Consider the following 22,287-nt stretch of genomic DNA (forward strand, 5'->3'; position numbering starts at 1 on the left):
CAAGACAGACTGGGAGCAGTTTTGATTCAGGTAAAAAAAAAACCTCTTCCTCAGATTGGTAATAGCTAACGTTATCTTAACTAACACTGTTTTTAATCACTAAATGTCGATGCTATATGGCGAAGAGAAGCAATAAATACTTGAAATGCATTATCGAAATACGAACAGAGTTCTGCCTGAAAACAGGTTAAGAGTTAGTGTTTATTTATTTTCTCCTTGATGTTTGCGCTGAGAAAGCTGCTTTATCTTACAGGTTGAAGATGATTTGAGGCAACTCAGATGTAGTCTTGAGCAAATCACTGTCAGTGACAGGGGAAACACACTGGATGTTAAAGCCTTGGACTCTGCCATTCGTAAAACAGAGAGTAGAATCAGGGTAAGGAGGTGCAGAATAATCACTGTTAACAATGTTATGCAACATATTTGACAAACTCAGATATAGTACAGTTAACTTCTTGTGTTATTTACTGCAAATAGAAACATGCAGAGGATTATCTGAAAACAGTCTCCCAACAGCCGCTGGTTCTTCCGACCATTGAAGACTTACCAAAAAAGGCAGTGCTCATTCCAAAATGGTAAAAAGAAGAAGCTTACATGTCATGTATTACTTAATTGTTGTCTAAAGTGTGGACACCTTTCTTCTTTTAGAACTTTGTCAAAACATTATTAGAATTGCATAAATTATGGTGATGATAATGTGAGCTTGAAATACAGGAAACCTGTTCTGGAGAGTCTCCCAAATGTGTGTCCAAAAAGAGAAGATCTTCCGAGGGCGTCACCTGGGGAAAAGGTAGATTACTCGTCATGTTCCAGATATACACTGCTTTTCCCCACTGAAGGTAAATAAGTTAGGAATTCAGAAATGGTATTGTAGCTACGAAATGATGAAACAGACAAGATGAGCAGAATAGATAACATCACATGGGACTAAATTAAAACACACATGTACTTCGACTTAGCAGACAAATGCATACATTTGAACAGACATTGAAATATTGCTATGCCTGTTTCCCCTTTACATCTTGTTATAGATTACAGTTTGAAACATTTACTCTGTCTGTTTGGTTCAGCACAAGCCAGCAGTAACCAAGCAGCTGCTGTGTAAACCTGCTCAGTCGAACAACAGAGCCCTTATGCGCCAGATATTGAAGAGATCACTCCCTATTGTCTACAAGAAGAGAACAGACACAGTAAGTCATCTGAATATTATTTAAGATTACTTTATATGGTATTTGGTATTACTTTTTTCCACATAAACTAAGCTACAGTGAAAGGTTTGAACTTCAAGAGTCAGTCTCTGGCCTAACAGCGCCATGATATGTATTGTTACATTTATTAAAGCCAGAAAGTATGGGAATAATATATTGTGATCCATCCACTTCATCATGAAGTTGTTTGCGATCCAGGTGAGTTTAGGCTATTCATGTAATTGAAGAGATAAAGTTTTATTCAGTAATTAATTGCCAGAGTTTGTTGCCATATTAGTCTATGACAGCCATAGAGTGGCTGACAGTTCAGTAAATTGTGACTGAGCAAAACTGAACAATCAATAGACTTCAGGATCAATCAGGACACATCTGGTTATTTTGTTTTTTTATTTAAAAAGGAAATCACACTTCAGCCTCAACAGATTTTTTAAAAAAAAATTTATTAAAAAAAAAAACAGGTTATTGACCATTGAGATCAAAATCTCTTTCACAAGGGTGACCTGGCTAAGAGGGCAGCAGCACACGATATAATAAACATTACATATTTTATACATTATACAAACTGTAAGTGCACTATACCAACCCACTGGTTTGTGGGTTTTCCTCGTTGAATGCACTATACCGACAGTAATATCTTGTCCTCCAGCTATTTGCTTTGTGCAGACAGAAAAAAACAGATTCCTGTGACTTGCTTGATATGAATGGTAACATACAGCAGCACATGCCCCAGGAAAGATTTGATTTGAGAGCATTTCAAGAGTTTTCGCTAAAAGTAAAATAAATGTGATATCATTGTTCCTCTCCCAGATACTTACTCTTTAATCCTCAGAACAGACGCTTAATGCTGCAGTGAAGAGTGATGGTATAGTTCTGCATTGACAGATGCTTCAAGTTTCATTCTTGCAGAAACCGTGACATAAAGGTCACCTGGCTTAGTGATGACAGCCAGCACTTATCAGAGCAGAAGAATTAATCTTTGCAAAGGTCGGCATTAGTTTAAGATATATTTTACGCACTCTCTTTTTCCAATATGTTTTTGGGAATCCATACATGACATGAGAAATGGCCAAGACTGTCACTCTGATATAGGAGAGATGGAAGCGCTGGCTGCAGAAAGTGGAAAACACCAGATTGCAGCACATCAGCATTCTTCTAAAGAAACAGGCGCCTGATTGCTGTGCTATGGGCTGCTGGTTTACAGCTGTCTCAGGACAGAAGTGGGTACCTGGTCCAGCATGCCAATAAGACAGCCGTAGCTTCCCCAACTGCTAACCACTGGCTCTCTGCCTGCTGCCGTCTCCTGCTACTCAGGCCAGCTCTTCCCCACTCCGTACCCCTGCCAGGGAGAGAGCTTTTGCATTTTAGCAATTTTAGAAAAAGTGCCACCTTTTTCCCAACCTCATCCGAAACAGATGTGTGCCTTTGAGGGTGACTCTCCCAGCACCTGTCTTCTACCTGTGGTCTGTCAGGAAGCTCAGCGGTCTGAGGAGAAAGAAGGGAAGGACACCAGCAGCAAAAACTTTGTGTTCTGAGACATTTCAATCTTCTTGATATTAAACAAGGCCTTTTAATATTTTAATTTTGTCCCAAAATAGCAGAGTGGGTTAAAATCATGTAAGTAAAGCTGAACAGAATTTCATTTAATTATAGCTCTTGACATAATCTTTAATCTTGGCTATCTGGTGATGAATTGTGATTCGGTGAAGGAGATGGGTAAGGGACAATTTACAACTAAGTCAGTTCAGTTTTTTAAGTATCTCTTAAATCCTTCATTATTTTTTAATAAAGAAAATGTTTGAATTGCAAACATGTAAGCTACCTCATGCCTCTCATATATACATATACAGTTGATGCATAAACCTGATCTGATAAACATGTTCTGTTCAGTTAAAACCTCAGACAATAATCACTGTTCCTGTGGTGAGTCGTCCGGCCGTTGAACCAAAAAGCCAGACACACCTGGCAATGCGTGAAGAAGACATGAGGACAGGTAAATGTTTCACCTTCAGGCAAACACTCTTAATGTGTGTGTGTGTGTGTGTGTGTGTGTGTGTGTGTGTGTCTATGTGTGAGTGTGTCAACTTTGTATGTTTGATGTTTGTGCCACTTTGAACAACAAATTAATATGTCATCTAAAACTGTACACATCATTTCATTAAATTATTTTTTATATAAATAAAGAATTATTTTTTTTCCTGGTTGAAACTTGCATTTTTTTACTTGCCTTGTTACACAAAGAAAGACAAGTACAATGCTTTTAAAGTTTCTTTATTTAATTTTTCATCATCATCAGTGCGAGACACAAGTTTGCTTCACATGTCGATTCAGCACAAGGCTGTGTCTCTTCATCCCAGAGAGGATTTATATCCTTCAAAGAAAGGTCAGTGCGTACACAGACGCTCTACTTAAGATAAAATGTTACCGGATTATACATCCCAATTTCCCATGAATACATTCAAGGTAATAATAAAATTTCTCTTAAAAGAAAAAACAGGTTATCTTAGTATTGACTGGAACACGAGGTCTTGGTGTACTGATAAGAAATGTTCTGCCCTTGGAAATACTTAAACTTATTTTAAAAAGTATTTCAAATGTTGCTGTCCAATGATATTTTATTTTTTCTAGGATTGCTTATTGCTACATTGCCGTGCCTGCCCTCTCATTGTTTTCACTGAATTAGTGACTGTGTTGTAGTAAGGATAGCTTTCACAAGATTGAACAGTTTTGTCTGGATACTGAGGAAGTTCAGATAGAGCTGTCTGTCGCCATGTGTGTTTGTAAATGTAGGTCTGATAGGCTCCAAACCCAGTCATGACAAAACACTGAAATGGGAAACTGAGCCTGGGTCCCCCTATGAAAGAACAGGCAGAGAATGCACACCCCTCTGGACCACAAAGACACCGCCTCCCTCCACAACCCCCAAGGGCCAAGACCACATGTGTATGATGCCAGGCACCAACAATCTGATCCCTAACAGCCATCAGGTAAGAGCACTGTTACAGTTTTATATGATTTTTCATTTCATCTAGAAATAAAAGGTGATTAATAACAAAATATAATTTTGGACTGTTGGTTGTTCCTCACTGGTTTCCCTCTGTTTTTTTAATAGAATCTACCTGTGCAAATTCCTGCATACATCAGCAAATACCCCTTTACCATCATAAAAGCACAAATTAATCCAATGGCGACAGATTTCTGTGTCTTTAAGCAGAGCTTTAACTTGTGCTGGGGCAGTGTGCTAGATGCTCTGGAAGCCCTGGTAAAGCTGCTCCGGGAATTTGCTGTGCCTCTAGCCAAAGTGAGTGGTGAACGTTTAGTGGAGTTTGCCCATGGTTGGGATGATGGCTGGAGAAAGGCTCCTCCAGTGACTAGCCTCCTCTCTGTGCTTGAAAACTGGGAGGAGGTTTTGGGCCTGGTCTCACGCCCAGGTCAGCGCTACAAGGGAGAGGGAGGCACAGTAGCCGCTGCCACCCACATCCAGTCCTGCTGGAGGCGCTACTTAGCCCGGACATCCTACCTGCACCACTGTCGACGCAAGTGGGCGGCAGAGACCATCGCCGTCACATGGTGGATGCACAATCAGCTGCGTGGTGTCAGGAAGAGCCTGCAGGCCCAGCGCTTCAGACAGCTGCTGAATTTCCGCAGCAGAGCGCAGGTAATCTTTCTTTTAGCTACTGTGTCTCCTATTTCCTCGCACTCTTTTACTTCTCATGAAATTAGCTAAACTAGACGTGGACTTCTCTTCATTACATAAAACATTTTTTTTGGTTACAACAAAAGACTACATTGTTTCATGGTCCCATTCTGTGTTTTTCCCCAATCAAATTAAATTGTCTTAATAGTTTTCAGTAAGTACATTTTACTGGTTCGTTTTAATATTTTTTAAAGCAAAAAGTTACTGTAACAGTTTGAGTTTTGTATATAAATGACAAATATTGTTACAGTTTTAGTTTTCCATAAAAACGTGTTTTGCAGGGGACCAATCATTTTTTTTGTCAGAACAACATCCTTTCAGAAGTGCAAAGAGTCTGCTCTGAGATAATGGTTAAAGTGAGGACAAACTTGGGGCAATGCAGGGTCAATGAACAATACAGGATCATCTTCCATTGAAACCTCATCATGAGTGCATTAGTACTGTTGGTTTGAGAGGAAGAGAAGCACAGAACAGCAGAGGGGAGCAGAGAGAAGCAAGATATAACACAAGAGAAGTTAGATAACCGGAGAGGGAGAGCAGAAAGAAAGAGTGAGAAGGATGAACAGTCTAAACCACCAAAGGAAAAACTGCAGCCCTACAATAGTAAAAGCAGATCAATCCATTTTTTTGGTCAATTCTGGCACTATTTACAGAAGCTAAATATGCAGTGAGGCACTTAAAATATTATAGGTTGCTTAAATATTTACATAAAAAAATGCACTTGGGGGTATGAGGTAATATGAATACTTAAGTTAGTTATCATACACTCTCTGATCACAACCTTTGTGCTTCTAACCTCCTGTTATTTTTACATTTTCTTCTGCCATTGAAAAACCTTACAGACGAAAGCTAAAAATCTATATTTGTTTTTATTTAGCTCCTCCAGAGAAGAGAATGACAGCACCATTTTTCTTGATCTATCATTTAATTTTCCCCCCTCATTCAACACGATGTCATGTCTGTGCTGTCATCTGGTTTGAACATCTTTTAGATGCTGACACAATATTAATTAGTGCCTACGAGTTCATTCAGATTGTACATCACTGTGTGTGTGTGTACACATGCGCTGAATGTATGTTTTCACACTTTAAACATTCATACCCTGTTAATTAAGCCTACTTATCTTCCCCTGGCAGTAGCATCGTGTATCTAGCTGATTGAATTAATTGCAAGAAGATGTTTGGAAAGTAAAAGCTTGATTTAATTAAGGTGGTATTTTATGCTTGGTTTGCTGCTGTTAGCCCAGAGAGATATTGGCTTGATGTGTCACAGCGGTGTGATGATTTGTGTGTGTGTGTGTGTGTGTGTGTGTGTTGGTACACTCTCAAGCAGTCCTTTCTCTGATCACTCCTTTTCTCTATCCCCAGCATCTGGCAGCCAACTGGAAACACATCCAGTCCTCCAAGAGGACCATTATCCACATCCCATCATTAGGTAGCTTTCTCCGCTTGCTACACGCACACACACACATCTGATCCAGCAGCAGTCATCCCCTGTCTCGCCACTCTGCCGCCACCAGTCTGAAGCACTGGTGGAGGCACTCCGTCTCGTTCAAATGACTCTCTGCAGGAAAGCACTCACAGAATGATGACAGTCCCTATGCCAGGGAACTGAACAATTTAGTTTCAATTGCCATTTAATTTGCAGATTAAGCAAATGAAAAGCCATTACGTGGAATATTTGCAAGAGACACAAAGGTCTTATTTTATTGCTGTTGCAAAAAGGAAAAAAAAGAGAGAGGAAGAAGCTGCATTGTTTTTTTTAACTTGACATAAAGTGCAAGCTAAGATCTGTTCTTGTTGTAATTTCACCATGGCACTCACATTTAGTCTGTAATCAGGCATGTGCATTGTAAATCATTGAGCGGTTGTCTAAAATTATTAAGCCTAATTACTAGCAGATGGAATGCTTTATTTGCACTTGGGGTGGCTACAGAGAGTGCTGTGTGAGCAAGGATAATTAGAAAGTTGAACCCCATTGTTGTTAATTAGCATGAATCCAATCATTTAATTACCTTGATTCAGTTGAGGATTCTCTCTCAGGCAGAAATCCAGACAGACATCGAGTACAATCCTGGAGGTACCACTGAGTGTAGCTCAGTTGAAGCTGGACATAGTGCAATAGGACTCCCAGCACACGGCAGACACTGCACCTGCTAGTTATTCAGCTAAATTAATCATCAGATTGCACTTCTGTGTGATGAGACCTAAGTACCACACCCACAGGTCTAGAAGAACACACATCTAAGATTAATTTTACAGAGCTAAACATGTTGAATAAAGCTAATGAGAGAAGATGTTAATTGCTACTTGAAGGTTCTCTGAAAAAAAAAAAAAGGTTTTACCTTGTTCTCTCAGGATTCTCTCAAAGCCAGCGACAGAACTTGAGGGGATTTGACATCTTACAGAACATCCAACTAAGCAGACTGTGTGATATTAGAGGTAGGGGATTCTCACAGCTCTCTAACTTGCTTTTAGTGGCTTGTGTTATTGTAGACCATTCATTTGTAGAGTCCTCTTTCTGTCATTTTTAGATGAAAACGTTGAGGTCGTCTACGTGAGTCCGCGGCATCTTGGTGACGACATCTTGCACTATTACAGCAGCCTGCTGAAGTATGAGCGTGTCACCGAGGGGGCCGACACCAGGACAACTGAGGCCTCATCCTGCAGCAGACGCTTTGTCATCCTCACCCCTGAGGCTGTCGATTATTTCCCGGTAGGGTCAGACGCATTTACATTTTATGTGCAGCAGGATTTTAGAGCTTTTATAAGAATAACAATGGACTGATAAAATGCATCTGTAGTTTTGGAATCCACCTCTAGAGGATACCATTGAGGAGATATTTTACAATACCAATTTCTCATGAGAGCTGCATTGTCTTAATACTTTTTCTTCCTTTTAACTACTTATGGAATGAAACATCTTTGTTATCGCAAAGTAGATAAACTAAAGCTCTTTTTTGAGTTATACAAAATAAAGTTACATTTAATGCCTCTGGATAATGTGCGGTAAACAATTAAATTGCAGACTGGTTTAATTAAGCTACCCATTTAACTGCTGCACTATCAAAAAATCTGACTTGTCTGAATTACCTGAGTGCAATAAAATCAAGGTACTGCTTTACTTTCTTTTCACACCAAGCTGTTCTGTATCTGTTGTTATACTTCCTTTTTCACCAGATTGAATGTGCAACATGACATGGTCTTCGTCATTTATTTCTATTGATTTTCCCGCTGTTTTGTTGTTCAACTGTGCCAGACGTGTTGCTGAGATGAATCACTGCTACCCATGGCTGGCAGCGCATTCTGCCAGTGACAGAAGGGATAATTCCATGTGGATCAAATAAATACAGATGTGAAGTAATTAGTTATATTCCCAAGGAGCTCATTGCTAACACACATTAAAGATGTGAAGGATAGGGGAGGCATCCCACAGGCAGCTTTTATCAATTCAACCTGCTGGAATACAGGAGAGGTCAACACCCTGCTGGCTGTTATAATAATAGATCCGTTGTGTGTGTACACAGTGATAAATCAGGTCATGGAACAACCCTGGGAAGACACACTTAAAACTCTTAGCTCCAGCAGTAATCTTTTTCCACAACTCTCTTCCAGACCCATAATATGTGCCTCTCTACGCTGCTAAAGTACAGTCCACACACCCTAAAGCGTATCCAGAACCTGATCCAGGGGAAGCAGGCCTATATTGTGGGTGGAGTGGCCCATGTGGATGACCTGGCTGTTGCTGATGAGCTAGGAGTGCCAATCCTGGCTCCAGAACCAACTGTTTCACAGCTCTACAGCACCAAGTCTGGAGGGAGGAGGATCTTTTTCGGGGCAGAGGTTGAGGTACCGCCTGGTGAAGGAGACATCTACTCACTTAACCAGGTCAGAGAGATCAACTTACACAAAGCTCCTGGGAGGAGTTCTTCACTGGTTATGAGACAGAATCAAAGTAACATGCTGCCTGTGTTATATTTTTCTAAACCAAAGATTCAGCATATGTTGCATAGTAGACATTTAAAAGAAAGCTGTATGAGATCTGTCTTCAGAAGACACTTTTAGCACATGTACAGGTCAGGATCTGCATTCATTTCAGAAGTCATTCCACTTTGTCCACGGGGGGCGCCAAAATCTACACAGCCCCAAAGTTCCTCACAGGAGCTTCAACCTTTACTTGTAATAAATGGTATTTTTATATTCTGTTTGTTTAGCTCCACGGAACACTGGCTGAACTCATGACTCAAAACATTCATGTGCACCGCTGGCTCTTTAAGATGGACTCGGAGCATGGTGGACGTGGCACGGCATACTGTGATACATGTCATCTAAGCTGCTATAACTGGGCCCTGCAGGAATACCATCGTTATGGTCCTGAGAAATGGAAGAGAGAATGGATTCAGGTAAAGATGCTACTCACAGGATTACATCTTCCTTACCAATCATAAACTACAACACCACTTCCTCTTATTTACTTACTTTAATGCAAAGTTTTATTGAATTTAAGCTTTGTCTTTTAGCTGTATTTTATTTCCCATGTTGCATCTTCCTGAAGTGATGCTTTTTACTTTAGAGTCTTATTTTTTATAGTTCCCTCTAAAGCAATGCTTTTAGAAAAGTGCAATACAAATAAAGTTTATGGTTATTATTATTACACTCATACCAATGAGGAAAAGTCATTTGTGATGAAAACAGTAAAAACTAGATTCCTTACATAGGTCACGGCAGAGTCAGAGAGATGTCATTATTTAGCCCAGTGTAAGGTATCTTAATGTTACGATCACAATGCTTGTCCCTGTGGAACAATATTTTTTAGCATTGTCCCAAGAGCCACAGAATGTTAAATCAATACTTTAAATATCTGTTGAGACACAAAGCCATTATCTGTTCTCTGAAGCACACACTTCAACTAGGGTTGATGTGGTGAGAAAAACAAAAACACAGTCTAATGCTAGTGATGCCCTTAAACACCTGGCAGTGACAATACAATCAAAATACAGACATTATTCTCAAGAAAGTATTTCTTATTTTGTAAATATGTACATTTATTTTTTATAAATGCAGTTTAAAGTCACATGCACTCGGCTGATATTTCACATGTCTTACAGGTTTTATTAAAGAACTACATTGATGCTCTGGTTCAATGCATCTCCTTTCTCTCTTAATTAAGATTCATGTATATTTTGGACATGGTCCCTCACAAACTAAACTAAACTTTGGCATTACAACATTGAGCTGTCTGTCTCTGCCTGTCCAAAGAAATCATTGGATGTGTCTAATACATTTCTTAAGAGACTCTTTTAGTACAAATACTGTGTTTATGGTTCAAAGTATATCATTACAATGATTCTAAAAAAATATAATAAAAATTGGTTTCTCCTCATAAAATGAATTTAGTTTTAGTCTAAGGCCTGTTCCAAACAAATAAAATGGGCTTAATCATTAGTAAAGCGTTCATTTAGAACAGATGCAATCTGTACACAGCTTCTGAGCCTCTGGCTCTTATTTCTCTCATATGCTTACAAAGTAGCCTTTGATTTTCTGTCATGTGTTAATTACAGTATTTTGCCATTTAACTGGGAGCTTTGTGTAAACTAATTACTAACTAATGATTGTGGGCTTGAAGCACAACGATTTTGCTTTTTATTCCATTTGAAGAAACAGCCGTCATCTCGAGCTTCTTAATGCTCACTCTGTTTTGTTCCTATTAGCTCGTCCTTTGATTCACAGTGCATGTGCGGTGCAGGGCTGTAATTGTTGTGGCATCAGTGCTGTTAATTATGGTGGAGAATGGCTGAGCCACAGCCAAGGTCCATAATGATGGCTGAGGCAGCACAGAAAGTAAATGGGGTTTGTTTCACCAGCTGGGGTCCCATGGAGAGGGAAGAGTGCCGAGGCCCCCAGTGAAGGCCCACAGCCTGGGGGCTTCTGGGCCATATGGACACAACACTTTAACTGGCCTTTATTCTACACCTTGCTCTTTTAATCAAAGCAAAGCCCACATCCTGTGCTCTTCATTGCATGATTTTTTTGTTTGTTATGACATCATCTTCGCCTAAAATGCATCAGCCCTTTCAATGCATAACATGCCCCTTCTGCTGTTGTACACGTATACATCAAAGATAACAATTTGGCTCTATATGCTGAAAGATTTCAGAACAATGTTGTTGATTAAATAGAAACATATGAATATTTTATACTTGGTATCTTGTTGCTGTCCGCTCCTCACAGCAGAAACTGTAGATGGATTTCTACATGTGGCTGTATATAATTTGACGTATACGCTCATTAATGGAGCACTTTGCTGGAAAGAAGTAGACCTAATGGCAATTGAAATGACAGCTTTTGAATAGGATACACACTCACAATGCAGAATATCTGCAAGCATCTAAGCCGTAGATGTTTAAAGCTATGGTTATGAAAATAGTAGCAATTTAATCAATTATTAATAAACACAAATGATCAAATCAAGCATTTTAAATATTAATTCATAATTAGTTTTCAACAAGTCCATTGTTTACCAAATAATAAGAAATAATTGATGATTGAAATGCTCCTAAGTAAGTTAAGTATAATAAATAACTTTTACAACTCCGTAAATGTCTGCTACGCTTTATAATTAAGTGCAAAAGATGAGAGGCGATTCGAGCGTGTCCTTGCTTTAGTCTACACAATTTTTTTTAATTATTGCTTGTGTTGAAGGGCTCAGCATGAAGGTGCTTGACTCACAAGAATGCCATGCAGTCTTTTAGAATAATATCAACTATCATATCCCTTCTGGCTAAACAGAAAGGGGGTATAACAACGAGAGAGAGAGGATAGTATCAACATTAACACAGAGATCTAGGGGAGGGAGAGTGTGTGTCTCTGCTTATTGTGAGGTCCACAGCCCTCCAGCACTATGTTTCAGGCTGCTGAAAGCCCCGGGGCATATTTTAGCATTTACACAGAGAGCGGTTAAAGACATGTAGATCTGCACCCATGCGATGCCTGAAGGGGGCCACACACACACACACACACACACACGTGCACACACACTTAAGCTCACACACAGCTTGCATATGGATCATTATGCACTAGAGGGTAAAAATTACACATAATGGCGTCAACAGATGGAGTGTTCCTTTTTGTCACGCTGTGTACAAACAGATCTTGAGTAACACCTTATTTAGGTTAAGTTTGTCAACAAAAGAGGTTATTTGATAATCACTACCACCACAGAGGCACATGGACATTCATAAAGATGTGTTCTGTATGAAAACTGTACAGTCTGTGATTGCATTTTAGAGTTTGAAAATCTAATGTTCCACCTTAACATAATGACCCTGACTTTTCCTTAATAAGACATTTCAAAGTTTTCTGTGGCTCACGAATGTTTGCATGTGGTTTCTTTTAACTTGAATTTCACAGGCCTATTTTTGTGCGCACTATAAGCAGAGGAAATGTTGCTGTCTCTGTGGTATGAGGTTAAATTCAACTAGAGATGATAATAATGCTAAAACATACAAAACAGACTTTTTATCCTTCAACTAAGTTTGCATGTGGAATTAGTCATGGGCTGTACAATCAAAGGTTTAGTGTTTCTGTGCTACAGTAAAAAATAAAATATTGAACAACATGTATTACCAGTCAAATGATATCCATCTAGTCCTGAGACTGGCTGCAGCCTCTCACTTCTTTCACTGTGCTATGGAGATGCGGAATAGCAATCAAAGAGGCAGAGAAACATCTATTTTATTTACGACCGGATTGCTTGGCTTTATGTGGACACCAAGCAAAGCCTGAATCCTATCACAGGGGACTGTGCGCAGTTTAAGTCCAAATAATTTATTGCAAAATACCTCTCTTTCTTTCCCTCCTGTCCTGCTGTTTCTGTGAACTGCATAGGCAAAGTCCTGGGGTGAGCTTGCTCTTCCGTTGAAAATGACAACCGTTCCCTTACACTTTTTGCCGCACCATTGTGTGCTTTATGGTTTGTATAGGGGGAATCACTGTGTAGCATTTGACCTCGCCTCTTACAGTACTTGAATATGATGATGGCTGTTACATGACTGGAATATCAACAGCTATAATCTCCAGTTCTGTCTCCAGTGAAGCCAGACAGCAAACAGTCAAACAAAGTAACGCTTTAGAAAGAACGATGAAAGAACATTCAGATTCTAGTCCTCTTTCAGACAGGTTTCTCTTATTGCAGCGTATAGTGCTGAATATAATTCTTCTCTGGTGGTCATAAAAACATAATATCACATACTGTATTTAAAAAAAAAACACCCAGGCCTTGAACTCCTCACAGTCAACATTAAGCAGAAGCATTAAATGACTCTTTTACAACGCAATGTGCATAACTTCAAAGGGACAGATAAAGTCAGAGTACAGTCATTGTTGTTCTGTTAAATATTTCACGGCATTGTGGGAGGAAATCGCATTGATGAGTTGCCAAAGACACCTAAAACAAAAGTGAGAAATTAACAGCGTAATTAAGTGTTGAAACCATTATGGCATTTCCTAGTTACAGAAACAAGAGTGATATCGATCCCAGTCGAGCCCTGATTGATCCCCAGATAGATGGGGTTAGCTCAGGCATTCATCAGCTGCCCAGTGGAGAGAGTTGTTATTGAGGGCAGGTGCCGTCTCTGTGGCTGGGAGTTAAAGCCATTAGACTCCTGAGGCCTTTTGATAATAGGCTGTCACTCACTGATAGACCCTCCTGCAGTACCCATCACACCCTCGCACAGAAATTGAAGCAGCCACCAAAGGTGTCAAGGATAACAAGCAGTCACTGGAGTCATCCGGATAACACAAGGGCATTCCCAATAATGCAGTCGACAACTAGAGAGCTTTGGTAATGGGACAAAATAAAGTAGCAAGCACTTGTTATGGACTCGTGTTTGACATACATAGAACAAGTCCTCAGATCTGTCACTAACTTATTTCGAGTAGATACATAATGCATGCAACTTCACTTTCTTTCTCTAGGAGTCTGCACGGCTCAGATATTTAGATGAGATCCCGGGGTGGCTTGCCCGTTACGCTCGGCCTGCCAAAACCTCCTGCTATCCCACCTGGGCCAGCTTCCTGAAGACCTTCCTCAGGCAAGGTCAGATACTTTGGCAGGCACTCAATGCAATTCACTTGCATACACAGACCTTTTTGAATATTTTAAAATCCATTTATGATCCCAGATGTTGCTCTGTTGGAACTGACAAATCAACTATTTTTTCATGTTTCTCTTGTTGGTTGTTGAAAAGGAAATAGAAGGATTTCAGATGCTGTTTCTGAAATTCTCTTCTTGTAGTTATTCATGTGCTCTCACTGTGTGTCCAGGCGGGGTTGTGGAGGCTTACCCACCCTCAGAAAGTGTCACCTGTCTAACGGTAGATCTGCTGCTGGAGCCTGGGGGTGGAGTCGCCATGTTGTCCTGTGGAGAACAGCTTCACGACTCCTGTGACCTGGAATCTTTGGGCTCCACTGTTCCTCAGACCTCTGTACACCCTGACAGCTTGAATTCCATCTGCATGCGTGTGGGCCAGACCTGTATACAGCGCCTTATTGTGGGATACATCTCCATGGACCTGGTTACCTTTGTGAACCCCAACACCATGGAGCAAAAGGTGAGACACGGGAGACTGCTTTAGCTCGTGTTACAAAGATCATAATGTTCTGGGTTGTCTCAACACGTGGTGCCAAAGCTCTCTATTTTCATCATATCGGTGAAAGAGATCAATTTTTAGGCTGCATCAGGGATCCATATAAGCAGATAGGTGCCCCCCCCCCCTACTGCTCCCCTGGGGCTTGGAAAACAGACAAGGCAAACAGTGGGCACGGGGACCAAATGTGTCACAAGGCCATCTAATAAACTGTCAGGTCTTATTGTGTCGATACACTGATTCCACCATTTAAGGCGTGCCCTTTAACCTCGCAATGCCGAGAAAATTCAGAGGCACCTATCCTTCAGACAATAGGTCATTCTAAAGTGATTTGTGCAGCTTCGCAGGGAGGACCTGTCAGTGTTTAACCCCTCGCTGGTTACTTGCAGTGGTCTGCTGAAATGTCTCCCTTTATCATAGCCAGGCGCCATCGGAGCCTTATCCCGTTTGTCAGGATTAAGTTTTGTTGAAAACCGTCTTGATTTATGATATTGGAAATGGACTGGTTTATGATGGTTTAACCTCTGCTCCTAACATGTGGCTACATTGACTGTTTATTGATCCAGAGCTGTAAAATGAAATGCTTTGTTTATAATATGGTCTATAAAATACTCAACCTGCACGAGAAAGCTCTAGTGCTTCTTTTCAGTTTGATAAAAGGGTAAGAAAAAGGACACCGAACATTTTCTTTTTCGATTTTCTATTATTAAAAACATGGATAGCATTTAATTGTCCTCTAATTTAAATGAACATTTTAACTAATAATTCTGTCTTCTAACTTTGCAGCTTTTGTCTATGTGTGCTTTCATCCTGAATCCTCAGTTTATAAATAAATGGATTTGGAGTAGATTCTAGCTAAGGGCACGATTGCCACAAGAGGGTAGTATGTTATGGATTAGATGGTAACACAGTGTGACCTCGGCACTGTTCGGGCAGTGCAAATTTTTCTTAATACACTTTTTTTCAAGTGCATTAGTTTTTTTTTGTTTTTTTTTTAAATTAGAGTAATATTGTTTTAACCATTTTTTTTGTGTTCTATGAATTTCTATTGAATCATATCCCCCACAGTATTTCTACATTTCATATGCAGTCAAATTATGTTCTGTTTTAGTGACACTCAAAGTAGCAAATGTGCCACTTCTTAAATTCATTAAATAGACCGAAGCTGCACTTTACTTTAACTGTTTAAAGCGATATAATAGCAGCGTCAGATTTCATTTTCATTTTCAATGTTGACCTGGAATTGAATGGGATTCACTGACAGCATAATTAAGAACAGACTATAAACAGAATGTGCTTGAATGGAAGCAGGAACATTCAAAGGCAGATTCTTAACCATCTCCCCTCACACAGAGCGAGGACAGAGGAGAGCCACATGGGCAAACCTGTCTGGATTTAAACATCAATTTAGATTCAAACCTGTTGCTAAAAGCTGCCTACTTTATTTGATTTGAAGAAGTGGGTCACATATGTTTGCCCTTGCAGTCTTCCCTCACATTGTGGAATGGTGGGGCCCCAGCTGCAGCATCAGGGATTTTAATGAAAATGCATGGCAATAGAAACCAGGTACAATCCAGGCTTACATTTGCTACAGCTTTGTTAAAATCAACAATGAGACACGGGGTATGATTTTTAGTCAGTCTGCTGAATGACAAGCGGAGAGTGTTCGTCGTACAAGCCAAGGTACCAACCTGATGCAAAGAGATTAGCATGTATCGGTGTTAGCTAGCTCTGACAGTAGAGGTGACTGAGTGCAGGGCTTACTTCTGATGTGTCGCTTGGCATGAATACACTCAGCCTTTAATTGTATTGATTTTTTTGAAGGGTGCTTTTTATAATACTTTATAGATGTATATATGCTGTTAATTCTATTTAAGTTCAGTTCTCATAGAGCTGGTTTTAAAGCATAGATAAAAAGCTGTAATTGTACAATAAAGTAGTGTTGTTAAAAAACATGAAAGAACATTTTGAATCAATGGAAAACCAACTACAGTAATGAAGTCTAATCTATGGCTTCTGTCAGAGCACAAGGTGTCATGACACCAATATAAAAAAACCCCCATAGCTAGATAATCAAATGTTTTGTTTGGGGTAATTCTTATTTACGTCATTAGAATAGTTGTGAAATGTTCTATGACAGCCCCTTTAAAATTCATACATTATGTTTTGAACTTGATATGAAGCAAAGCCCTTTTAATAAACTGATAGGTCAATAACATAAAGCATCGAATTTAAACAATTTTCACTCTAAAATAGATTTTTTTATTGTAAAAATATGAAGATTTATTTGTCTTCTGCCAATGTCAAATTTAAATCTTTGGGTGTACATAACTAAAACATTTGTAGATTACCTTGTCACCTTGGAAAATCTGAAAATCATTTTTCACAATTCTCTTCAATCGAGAAAGAAGCAGACTTTTGGATCAATCAATTAGAAAAAATATTATTTACCATGTATAATAGGAGCCTTTTTATTTTTACAAAATATTTGAGTTTATTTCAAATAGCATTGAGCCTTAGGAGAATAAATGTTAATGGACAGATATTCATGATTTAGTGGAAATAAAGTGCTCAGGTTAGAGAGACTGCGGGGTTCAAACATGCAGCGATTTGCGTTCAGTGGCAGGAGCGTTTACTTTGACAAATAGGAACCACAGAAAGGAGGCAGCCGACTGCCACATAGTTATTAACAACTCCTTCACCGGTGATTTATTTGCCACTTTTGAAGAGAGGGCATAGCTATTAGGTTATTATTGGGGAAATTAGCCCTGTTTATGCAGAAGGCTACGACCATACCTGACCCCTTAATATACTTATAATGATGCCATTTACTATACAGATCTGGACTTAGCTTCTCATCAGACCTGAGCAGAGCAAACTAGCCCAGGGCAGACTGAATCCAAATACAGGGTGAAGGATCTACTTTGTGCACGTGTCATTCCACAGCTGAATTACCTAAAAGTGTCGCTCACACTCCATTTACAGTGTTTTTCCTTTCCCCTGCCTCTCAGCTGGATAAAACGGCAAAGATGAAAAGGTACTGACCTTTGTCTAAATATTGAGGGTTGGTTGCTGAAATATTTTGAAGCACTTTTTGGGGATTTATTTGGGTTTACCAGGTGTATAGTGCCTGTTTTTCTCTGATTTGATCCAGACCTCATGATGTTTTTCTGCAGGTGTGGGCCATTGATTTGGACCTCAAATACAGTGATCAGCTGGCAATGACCCAGATGCTTCTGATGATGACTGGAGGAACGCTGAATTGCCTTACAGGCTGTTTAGAAGTGCCAATGCCAATCAGGGAGAAATGCCATGAACACCAGACTGCTGCCAAAGTACCTTCTTATGTTTGCATATTTTAACAGTGTTGAATGTTTTTTTTCTCAAAGAAGTGGAATCGTTTTTACCTTATTACAAATTAATTCTATTCATTTCTTTTCTCAATACAACCACCAGGTCTAAGGGAAGCTAAGAATTTATAGGATATAATTATACCGCTGCAGTAATCACAAAGATAGATCAATGTTTTGCTCTTCATTTTTGTTAAATACAACTAAATACTGTAATTACGCACTGAGCTCAATTGGTGTTTAGGTGCTGAATTCATTATCATTTTGATGGATGAGCCTAAATAATCAACACATTAATAATTCATAGCATTTTCATTATGCATGTGTATGCATGCTTGAACACCTCATCAACCTGGTGCCGGGCCTTAAACAAAAGACTTCTTTTATTAGCAGTATGCCTGAGTTTACGCTTGTTAATCTGCGCCTTGTATTATTTTATCAAACATTCATTTAGTCTGTGGCCTGGCGCTTCAGTGCAGCAGTTGAGCCAGCGCTGTGGTTAATGGCTTTAGCAGTGGCCATCATTAGGGGCCTGCATATTACAAACACAATTAAACCCCTGTTGGACACTTTTATTGTTGTGTGAGGGTCCTGTGTTTGACAACTGTAAACACACAGCCATCACAGCGAGTTATCCTCTGGCTCTCTCCTGAGCTCGGAGGGGCTTAGACTCGCTCTTTCCCTCTCCCGAAGGTGCAGAGGAACCAGGAACATTTTTATCCTCTTGAGCCCTGCCACTTTTAAGTAATCAACCTCTCTGGTGTTACTTATGACACTCACATGCTCTGAACACACTTATTGTGTTGCTTTGTGTGAGTCTTTTTGTGCAGTCAGTCGTGCTTTTGTCACAAGCAAACATTTTTAGTCCCAAAACCGGAGTTTCTTTGATTGGCATGGTACAATTAAGCTCATCTTGTATTTGGCATGTCTTCTAAACATTAATTGTTCCTGCCTGCAGTTAATTAAGAAAGGCCCAACAGTTTACCACATGTGCCCCACATGCATCATGTTTACTAATCACACACACTCCCCAAACTCAGAAGTGACCCTAAGGATATGTGTATGGGGTTCAGCCATCTCTACTCTACCCATTTAACACACAACACAACCTATTTCAGTCAAACACTAAATAGAATAGAACATATCAAGACTTGTTCTGGGTTTGGATTAATAGAAAAACCAACGCTTACAATGATGAACTAACACTCTGTTTCTTTTTCTTCTGTTCACCTTTGTCACAGACTCCTGTGGAAAATCGTTTCGCAGTTCTTGGGAGTCACTTATTTCACTTAAACCTTTCCATGTTGTACCATAATGTTTTCCTCAAGATGTGCAAGGCTCATGGAATAGGATATAACGTGAAGGTAAAAAAAACAAAAACAATTCACTCTGTGTTTTTAAAGCTCCTGTGAGGAGTTTTTAACTAGCGATGAAACAGACTGAAATTAAAAGTGTTGCCGCTTTATGACTTAGAAAACCAAACCAGACCATCAGAGAGAGGTTATCTATTCCTATAAAGTTCTTTTGTATGATAGTCATCCCTACTGCAGAGCAGGTGTCAGACTAGGCTATAGCTTTTTCACACCAAAGATTCATTGAGTTACACATCATTAGATGTTTAAAATAAAGATGAGATACATTTAAATGTACAGGAAGAGATGAGCACAGAGATGAGTTTAGGGATAGCAGTAGCTCAGTCTGTAGGGACTTGGGTTGGGAACTGGAGGGTCACCAGTTCAAGTCCCAGTGCGGACCAAAATACGGAAGTTGTTCTGGTAGCTGGTGAGGTGCCCAGTACAGCCAAAGTGCCCTTGAGCAAGGCACCAAACCTCCAACCGCTCTGGTGCGCTCTCTGCGTAGCAGCACTGACATTGCTCCACTAATGCATGTCAACAGGTCCTGTTTGTGCATGTTTGTGATTCAGACCTGTGTGTGAGAAGCATGTCTCTAAAATATCAGTGATACCCCCCCCCCCCCCCCCCCGCAAAAAAAAAAAAAAAAGGAGAGAAAGAGAAAGTAGTATTTTTGTGCTGGTGGCGCAGTGGTTAGTGCGTGCGCCCCATGTATGGAGGCTGTCGTCTCAAGCGGGCGGCCCGGGCTCACTTCCCACCTATGGCCTCTTTCCCGCATGTCATTCCCCTCTCTCTCTCCCTGATTTCCGACTCTATCTACTGTCCTATCTCTACATTACAGGCACAAAAAGCCCAAAATAAATCTTTAAATAACAAAAGAAAAAAAAAAAAAACAGGGGGCGCCAAAAGCAACAAAACCCAAAAGTTCCTCACGGGAGCTTTTAACATCATTAGATTATGCACACTTTTGCTGCAATGTGTATGATCAAAATACAATTTCAAGTGTAAGTGTTCTAGTTGTGTATTATTGTATAGGGGGAAAAAAAGAATGAGATCAAAGTGATCTGTCGTTGGCCAACTTGCATTGTGGGTAATGTTGGTACTGAGAGGGAATAAATGGTTTCTCTCTCTGCTGCATGGTTTTTGAACCTTTTATTGATAAAACTGCAATCTATATATCTCACAATGTTGGATGAATGTAATGTTGAATGTGTATATTACTTTTTTTAGACTAAATGATGTAAATATGGGGCCCTTCTTTTGACTGTATGTTTGAATTTCAGAGCAAGGAAGGGACTGTTTTTGCTCTTTACGACAGCATAGAGAGATGCAATATGGGAATGATGTAAGTATTTTTTTTTTATTGGATTAAATCCCTGCACAACGTTTGAATAAAATATGGGATTATATGGGATTCATTACCAGAAGAAAGAACTCGAGAGCACATTCAGGTTTTGCTTGACCTGTCTCTGTTCAGTGACAAGCACATGAGAAACAGTAGAGGTTTAAGTGGATTGAAGACTCCTCCCGAACGAGGGGAAAGTCAATTCGTTTAGAGGATTAACATGCCACCTCTGGCTTTGCTAATGTTGTTACGAAGTCTAAAAGTTGTTTAGCAGAGGGTTATTTAACATATTTATCACTTAAATCCTTAAGCTTTCACAGTGCTGTAACAGTTAAATCAAGCTGTGCTCATCCCCCTAAAGACTGAAGATGGTGTCTGCTAAAAGTTTCATTTAACCACCACCGTCAGACAAACGAGGTGATTGTGTCTTAGCTGGCAACAAAGGGAACATTAGTAAACTCGTTTGTTTGGGCTGTTGTTAATAGGACTGTCTCAGAAGATCTCCGGGGAGCTCTAGTGACCTTTGCTCAGAATCTGTCAGTCATTCATCAGGAAATATCAGCCTCTAAAATGCAAGGAGGAACCAATTTCAAGGTACCCTGTTAATGACTTTAACGATCTCTCCTCATCATCTATATAATTAAACGTGCATATTTAGTGAAGCTCTGGTCAGCATGAATGTTTCTGCTGGTGAAAGCAGGACAGAAGAAATGTACAAAATGTTATGATTATGTTAATGTCTTGTGATTGTAATGTAATGTTTTGTTTTGTTTGTTATAGGAGCTGATCAAGGAAATAGAAAAAGTACTGCAGCAGATTGCACAGAACAAGATGAGAGCGCTGGAGGATAAAACTGCTGCTTAAACAGTTGCTTCACTCGTAAACTTGCCTGACTCGAGTCAAGTTGCGTCATCATGTGTCTGCTTGCTTTAATGTTGAATGAAGCTGTGCAAACATTTACACGATTTATCGCGTAGTGATAGTCAAATAAACTACTGAAAAACATGTCACAGTCTGTCATGACATTTTATAACAAAAGGTTTTATCATCCGGTCTGTATGTTGTGAGTGTAACTGTGTAACTTTTGCTGCCTCTTGGCCAGGACTCCCTTGAAAAATAGGTTTTTAATCTCAATGGGACTTTAAAATAAATAAAGGTTAAATAAAAAATAATAAAAATCCGTAAAGTTAGAGACTATCTTTTTGTCTCATGGTGAATCATGAAATACAATGTTTCAGGAATTCAGTATATATTTTGTTGAAAATGTATGAATGGATAGGCTAACATGTCAGTGTTCGCAGTTAATGATGTTAAAAAAATGTCATGATTGAGATTGTTTTTGAATTCATGCTTTACATCTAACCAGTAATCCACATTAGCAACTAATATCAATACATTTTGATTCATCAATAAATATACGGACATAAACTATGCAGCAATAATGTTTGTGTTGTTTATTTCACTAAGGCACAAATCAAACCCTTCAGCCTTATTTCACAGCTGCACCTCTACACCTTGAGAGAGAGGAACATCATTTAAAGTGACTTTTGTAACATGTTGTGTCAATTTCTATGTTATAAAAATATTAATCTTACTTTGAGATTTGTATGTATGATTGTAAAAGTCTTGAAAAAGGTTCCTTGTTGAGTTCATACCAGGTTCATACACTTACTACTAAATGATAAGGAAATC

The 22,287-nt window shown here is 39.5% G+C and overlaps 2 protein-coding genes across 2 annotated transcripts in view; both read left to right on the forward strand.

The window, feature by feature from the left end:
* The window catches only part of skor1b (SKI family transcriptional corepressor 1b), a 136,258-nt gene that overhangs the window by 64,372 nt on the left and 49,599 nt on the right, over positions 1-22,287 (forward strand). The window lies entirely within an intron of this gene.
* On the forward strand, positions 3,776-22,069 carry iqch (IQ motif containing H). Its single transcript, XM_061035458.1, has 14 exons — positions 3,776-4,192; positions 4,318-4,863; positions 6,270-6,336; positions 7,260-7,343; positions 7,436-7,617; positions 8,517-8,789; positions 9,116-9,304; positions 13,878-13,998; positions 14,226-14,512; positions 17,725-17,883; positions 19,140-19,262; positions 20,534-20,595; positions 21,081-21,189; positions 21,376-22,069. Exons 1-14 carry the CDS (start codon positions 4,145-4,147, stop codon positions 21,457-21,459), a joined length of 2,334 nt encoding a protein of 777 aa, XP_060891441.1. The 5' UTR covers positions 3,776-4,144; the 3' UTR covers positions 21,460-22,069.

This window comes from Labrus mixtus, chromosome 4 (genome assembly GCF_963584025.1).
Source record: "Labrus mixtus chromosome 4, fLabMix1.1, whole genome shotgun sequence".
In the NCBI taxonomy this organism is placed as follows: domain Eukaryota; kingdom Metazoa; phylum Chordata; class Actinopteri; order Labriformes; family Labridae; genus Labrus; species Labrus mixtus.